The 7,313-nt window shown below is 35.5% G+C and overlaps 1 protein-coding gene across 1 annotated transcript; it reads left to right on the top strand.

Moving 5' to 3' along the window:
* Window positions 1-1,244: 1,244 nt before the first annotated feature.
* Window positions 1,245-6,236, top strand: slc26a1 (solute carrier family 26 member 1). Its single transcript, XM_056446300.1, has 3 exons — window positions 1,245-1,443; window positions 2,333-2,977; window positions 4,184-6,236. The coding sequence occupies exons 2-3, from the start codon at window positions 2,360-2,362 to the stop codon at window positions 5,699-5,701; spliced, it is 2,136 nt and encodes a 711-aa protein (XP_056302275.1). The 5' UTR covers window positions 1,245-1,443; window positions 2,333-2,359; the 3' UTR covers window positions 5,702-6,236.
* The last annotated feature ends 1,077 nt before the right edge of the window (window positions 6,237-7,313 follow it).

Here is a 7,313-nt window from a genome sequence, read left to right on the forward strand (position 1 = left end):
GCCTCGAACAAACTACTTCAAAAACTAGTTCTCTGAATCAGTCTATAATTCCTTGATCTAGTTAAGATGAAACTTTAATTCCTAAGATTTCCTTTTACGTGGAATGTACTGTAGGATCATTGAAAAGTTTTTGCTCAGTTTAATAAAAAACTAGTAAAACACTGACTTCTTGAATGTTGTTGTTATTGCTCTTTGATTAATTACTAATGTTTAATATACAATAAGGACAATAAGGAACATTTGAAGCATTGTGTATGGTTTGATTATTTTGAGTCTAAGGAATCAGTGTTTTACTGGTTTTGAATAAACTGAGCAGAAACCTTTCAAAAATCCTACATTCCATGTAAAAGGAAATCTTAGAAATCAAAGCTTCATCTTAACTATAGTGTAATGAATTATAGACTGATTCAGAGAATTAGTTTTTGAAGTAGCTCTTTCCCAGCAAGCATTTTTTGTTTTTAAAAGATGTATAATAGACGTCTAAACATAGTCGTCTTGGCTAAAACAAGACTAAATTTGAGCTGTCAGTGAAAATCTAATAAATGGCCGAAAACTAGACTAGTCATCAAACAAACAGAAATAAATGACTACACATATAAAGTCTGTCTAATCTGTCTATCTGATGTCTAGTTTTGGGCTATTCTTAGATGTCTATTAGATTTTCACTGACAGCCCAAGTTTAGCCTTGTTTTAGCCAAGCGGTCTACGATTAGATGTTTCAAATCAATCAATCAATCAATCAAATCAATCTCTATCTTTCTATATTGTAATATGTGTATTGTATATATGTTTTTCGCTGTTTGTGGAAAGCACTACACAAGTAAACTTGACTGCTATACAAACGTTCTACGATTAGATGTCTATTAAACACAAAATTGTTTGCTGGGTTGTTTAAGGCAGTTAATTAAATTAAATTAAATTAAATTAAAATCAGTATCTATCTATCTATCTATCTATCTATCTATCTATCTATCTATCTATCTATCTATCTATCTATCTATCTATCTATCTATCTATCTATCTATCTATCTATATTTTATATATGTATTTTATGTATTTAGCTGCTTGTGAAAAGCGCTACAAGTAAACTTAAATTAAACTGAAATGTGTTGCACTACTCATTCCAGTCTACAACTGATTTAATGAGTGCAGATGAAACTTTTATTTTGTTATTATCATTCTGTAAAACAATCTAATGTGTGAAATGTTTTTGCTTTATTTGACAGGAACTAATCTAAACTTTGTCGTGCTGCCATGGCTTGCAGAGCATTACAAACCATCATGTGTGTAACCATGAGGGACACAATCCTTCCGGCTCTGTTTCGACAGCCTATTAAAACATCAGATGTTGGAAAAGGGGACTGACTCAAGGTTTTTGCATATTGAAGCATGGACTTGCACCATGTCCTATCATTTGTCCGATGGGAGGCGTGGTATAGAGAGGTTAGTGCATAAACTCAAGCAGTTTCATTCATTTTTAACTTGTTTCCTGTCCCTTTAAAAAACCACATACTAAGGTGATTGTTGTATTTAATAGTCACGTACGTACTTAGATTGGAACTGGCGAGCAAAACAAAAATAGTTTGTCGATGATAACGAAAGATCAAATATATACCTATAAATTATATGGGACGCCGTCATGGAAAGCGGTCTCATATCTAAATGTCCCTTTATGACACTCCAATAAAAAGGCAATTAGAAGATAAACAGCATGCATGCAAAGTTTGCTTTGATTACAGATCAATGCCTTTCCTTTACTAGGAAAACAGGCACAACCTAAGCTAGATTTAATGCGACACGGAATCAAAGACTAATGTTTGGTGAGATTTTTTCTAAATTGATTAGTTATTGGACCTTTTAACTAATAATTTGATTCGATTAAGTAAAAATTTTCTGCTAAAAGTGCACCTCTATACTTTTCATACGCATAGAAGCGTTGCAGCTTTTATTAATTATTATTAAAGGTAAGGGATTTTAAAATCATTGCCACCTTTAAATAGCAGTACTAGCATAATAAAGTGAGTTTAAGGGCTGAGATTTAGGTGAGATGTAAGATCAAGCTTTTGTTGCAAGGCTGTGAAAAGTGAAGTATCAGGAATCAATTGTAATGATTGGTAAATGATAATGCTGTTACTCGAACATCTAAACATCTCAACAATGACTGGTGTATAACCCTTGATAATTGTGTTACTTGTGAGACTAATTATTGACTTGTTTCTGGAAAAAGAAATCACATTTTAAAGCAGTGATTAATCAGTTACCCAATTTCACAAACACCTAGTTTGATCTTTAAAAATCTGGAAGTGATCAAAGGTCTTTGTCTCTTTTTCAGGAGTTGTCTTAAAAGCCTCATCAGCACATGGGTGCTTCATCATTGGAAGCCATGGAGGAGGACCTAAACTCTGTGGCTGTGTGTCCGCTAAAGCGCAGAATACGGCAGAAAAGAGGAGTTCGTGAGATTATCAAGACCAAGCTACAGCAAAACCTCTCCTGCTCGGGACCTAAAATAAAGAGCACTCTAACAGGATTTTTCCCTGTGGTTAAATGGCTTCCGAAGTACAAGGTAAAGGAGTACATCTGGGGAGATGTGATGTCTGGGCTCATAATTGGCATCATATTGATCCCTCAAGCCATTGCATACTGCCTTCTGGCCGGCTTGGATCCTATCTATGGCTTGTACACGTCGTTTTTTTCCAACATCATATACTTTTTTATGGGAACATCAAGACATGTTTCTGTGGGGATCTTCAGCCTCATGAGTCTAATGGTTGGACAAGTTGTGGACCGTGAGGTTTACCTTGCAGGCTTTGATTTAAACGAAGACAGTACAAAAAATGCATTTGGGTTTAATGACACTGGGGAAACCAACATCACTGCTGTCAGCTTGAAGATCATGTCGCTGAATATGGAATGTGGAAAGGAATGCTACGCCATTAGCATCGCTACAGCTTTAACATTTCTTGCTGGAGTCTACCAGGTACGTACAGAATTGAAAATCATATTTATGTGTGTAATGTAAATCAGGTTTAATGTCCTGTGTACACTTGTCATTGAGATGTGTTTTGGTTGATCAGGACACAAGTTAGGGTTGTCAAGATACTGGAATTCGGTACAAATCGATACTGAAGTTTTAAAAACGTCTATTTCCCCACTAACATTTGAGCGCTGTTGAGCACGTTCTTAAACAGCGCTGATTTGCCATTGTGTTCACGTGCTTAACAGAAATGACTGTGACTGTCATCAGTTGGTCATCATCACCGCTGTTTACTGAGTGTAAGCAAAGATACAGTGACACTGGAGTGTTTCAAAGTCAAATCAATCATCTGGTTTGTTTAAGAACGTGCTCAATAGTGCTCAAATGTTATTGGGAAATGGACCTTTTTAAAATTTCAGTATTGATTGGTAACGAATTCTAGTATCGTGCAACCCTACCACAAGTAGACGAGAGAGATACATACACAATTACACTTTTAATCTGCCTCTTTGGCCCACATTTATAAACTTTTCTGATCTTTCGATCTAATATCGTAAAATAAACTTCTGAAATTTATATTTAAACACAAAAGTAGACAACAGAAAATTATTCGAACAACAGCTTCCTACTGCAAAACTATATGCTAAACTCTGGGATTGATTATTTAAACAGATTTTCCCAAATTTTGTTAACGTCATTTAAGGTAAAATCTTTTAGGTGTTTGCTACTATACTGTTTGCTGCTAAAATTGTTTGTGATGAATTGGAGATGAATGTGTGGTTGCAATTTGAATTCTTGACTCTGGCTCATAACACGGCAAAGTTGAAATATTTTAGCTTCACTTTTCGACAGTGGAAGAAAGTGGAGACACATCATCCATCTTTTTAATACAGTCTAGGGTTCGATCACATTCAACCAAATGAAGGTCTACATTACGAAAACATCCAGGTGAATGCATTTTCAGAAGTGGTCTAAGTGGACCATCTCAAATTACCTTAAACCGGTTTATACTTGTCTTACTATCATATACTAGCATGGTCCACTTGTGGTTTGATCAATATAAACACATTAATACCAGGTGTAAACAGGACCTTAGACATTCAACTACTATACTACTACTGACCATTTACAAAAAATATAATTTAACGGCTCAAGAAATGAATGTCCTAATATTGACCCCAATTCATATTTTCTTATTTTGATCCTCAGGTGCTGATGGCTTTTCTTAGGCTTGGGTTTGTCTCTGTTTATCTCTCTTCACCTATGCTTGATGGCTTTGCCACCGGGGCATCTTGCACTATTCTCACCGTCCAGGCTAAATACCTGCTTGGTCTTAAGATCCCTCGACACCAAGGCTACGGCACTGTGGTGGTCACTTGGATCAACATCTTCAAGAACATCCACAAAACCAACTTCTGTGACTTGATAACAAGTTCCATTTGCATCATAGTACTGCTTGCAGGAAAAGAGATCCAGGATCGCTACAAAAAGATTTTAAAGATACCACTGCCTACAGAATTGGTGGTAGTAGCAGTTGCCACAATAGTTTCCCACTTTGCTGATCTAAATGGTCAGTTTAGTTCCAGTATCTCAGGTGCCATTCCAACTGGTTTCATTCCTCCAAAAATGCCAAGCATTGAACTTATGCCAAGGATAGCATGGGATGCCATTCCATTGGCGGTCATTAGTTTTGCATTTACGGTTTCTCTATCAGAGATGTTTGCTAAAAAGCATGGCTACACGGTTAGACCCAATCAAGAAATGATAGCGATTGGGTTCTGCAACATAATCCCTTCATTTTTTCATTCGTTCACAACAAGTGCCGCTCTTGCAAAAACCATGGTGAAGGACTCGGCAGGTTGCCAGACTCAGGTCTCCAGCATAGTGAGTGCCTTAGTGGTTCTTCTGGTCCTCCTCTTCTTTGCACCATTTTTCTACGCCCTGCAGAAGTGTGTACTCGCCTGCATCATTATCGTCAGTCTAAAAGGTGCACTACGCAAATTTAGAGACGTCCCCAAGCAGTGGCGTGAGAGCAAGATTGAGGCAATTGTCTGGCTAGTTACAATGAGCTCAACTGCTTTAATTAGCGTGGAGCTAGGGTTGGTAATCGGGGTGATTTTCTCAATGATCTGTGTTGTGGTCCAGACTCAGAATCCGAAAGTTTCATTATTGGGGCAAATTGAGCAAACTAATGACTACGAGGACATGGAAGAGTATGACAATCTTTCCCCTGTTCCAAACGTGAAGATCTTTCGTTTCCAGGCCCCTCTTTTTTATGCCAACAAAGACTTCTTTTTGAAATCGTTATACAAGGCAACCAAACTTGAGCCATTCCTTGAACTTACTCGCAGAAGAAAGCTGGAGAAAAAAGCCAGGGCTAAGGCTGAGAAGAAGACTGATGGAGTAGATCAAACAAATGGAGATGTCGGCATTTGTTTGATTTCTAAAGATGTGGGTTTTCATACAATCATCTTGGATTGCTCGTGCATCTCCATGATAGACACGACAGCAGTGAGCACCTTCAAAACCATTTTTAAAGACTACAAAGAAGTTGGTGTGAATGTAATTCTAGCTTGCTGTAACACCACAGTCATTGATTCTTTAAGAAAAGGCTTTTTCTTTGGGGCTGGTGACAAAAACATGGAAAGACTGCTATTTCATACCATCCACAGTGCTGTTTGTTTTGCTACTAGTTTGACACAACCGGTTAATGACTCTTCTGTGTAATGTGTCCACATTCAAGAGCTGAAAAGCATATTTTCTGTTTAAACATGACATTTCTGGAAAACAATCTCATCTTAAACGAGTTTATGAGATCATGATTTAATGGCTTATAAAGCCCACTTCTGTTTGAGTCAAAATTGATATCAAAATCAAAAAATTTGATGCCACTGTATAAACTCAGGGGTTTTTATTATTATTATTATTATAATTATTATTATTATACACACTGGAAAACAATACTGTTCATTTTCTTCGATTGACCAAGGATTACAAGAAAATTAAACAAAACTGTTTTATGATGTAACAATGACAATCTAATCCCTTAATTTATTTGATATTTAATACTAATTGCATTTAAATTATTTGTAATTTATAAATTAATTTGCGCAAAACCTGCCACTAACTGCCAAAACATTTTTTTTTAATTAACACAGGGCCATGAGAATGCAGTATAGATCTGTGACTGTACATTCCCTATACTGTCTTTTTAAAATGTGAACATGTTTTTATGTTCTTCTTTGGAAAATAAAAGATTCATCTGAAGATTTGATTTTTATTACAAAACAGTGTCTAGACCTATTTTGTGTCCATTTCAGTGCACTTATTATCTCATGGTTATACTTAACACTGTCTTGAAACCAATATGTTTTTTCACCTTTTGCTCTGCTAGTTTAGGTGACATCTTAAGCAGTGTTCAGTCTTGAGTAAGCGGAGTTCGAATGTTAAATAAAACCGGGATAAATTTTGGATTTTTAAAATATATTACAGCTGGGCTAACTCATGCGTCTCTTCAGCAAGGCGCCATAACGGGAAGTCAAAAACCAATAGGTTTCACTTTTTTGCCAGTAATAAGTTTTTCATAATTTAAATTAATAAACATTTTATATGATGATTAATTTTACATATGTTGCATTGAATTAATTTATTTGCATTTTAACACACACTGTATGTATAAACATCAATTTGCATATTTAATTTCATTCTGATACCAAAGTGGGAAGTTTATTCTTTGAACAACAAGCTTATCTCGATGATTAGGGGTCATTGTCACTATAAAGTGCCACTGATGTCCCACAAGATTGAATTAGTCCTATATGAACATAATGCGTAATAATGAATTTTTGATGTTTTAATATAATTGGTTAAACTTTTACACACATGCAGGTAGAATTTTAAATGTTTTGTAATATGTTTTTGTCAATCTTTGCCATAGTCTTTCATTAAATAGATGCGATTTTTTAATGTCCCACACACTGCTCAGCCAACTTTAATAAGTCTTAAAAGTAGGTACATTTTAATTAATTAAATATTCTTATGGTCTTTAACAAGTTATTTGATAAAATATGTCATTTTGATAACTTTTATTTTGTTTTCATAATATTATTATTCATTTTGCACTTTTATTATTCATTCATGTGCTAATTCGTGTGCTGTCCACCCTGTCATGATGTGGTAAATGCCCCTTTAAGAAACCCTCTGATGTACTCATTGGCATCCCCATGCCCATTTTGCCTTTCTTCATCTGCTGTGCACACAGTACGTATCTACACTTATGTTTACTATTTTTCCTAAATTATGTGTTTGAAACTGAATGTTGTCGAGCTTAACATGTCTG

The sequence above is a fragment of the Danio aesculapii genome, chromosome 21 (assembly GCF_903798145.1).
Source record: "Danio aesculapii chromosome 21, fDanAes4.1, whole genome shotgun sequence".
Lineage (NCBI taxonomy): Eukaryota > Metazoa > Chordata > Actinopteri > Cypriniformes > Danionidae > Danio > Danio aesculapii.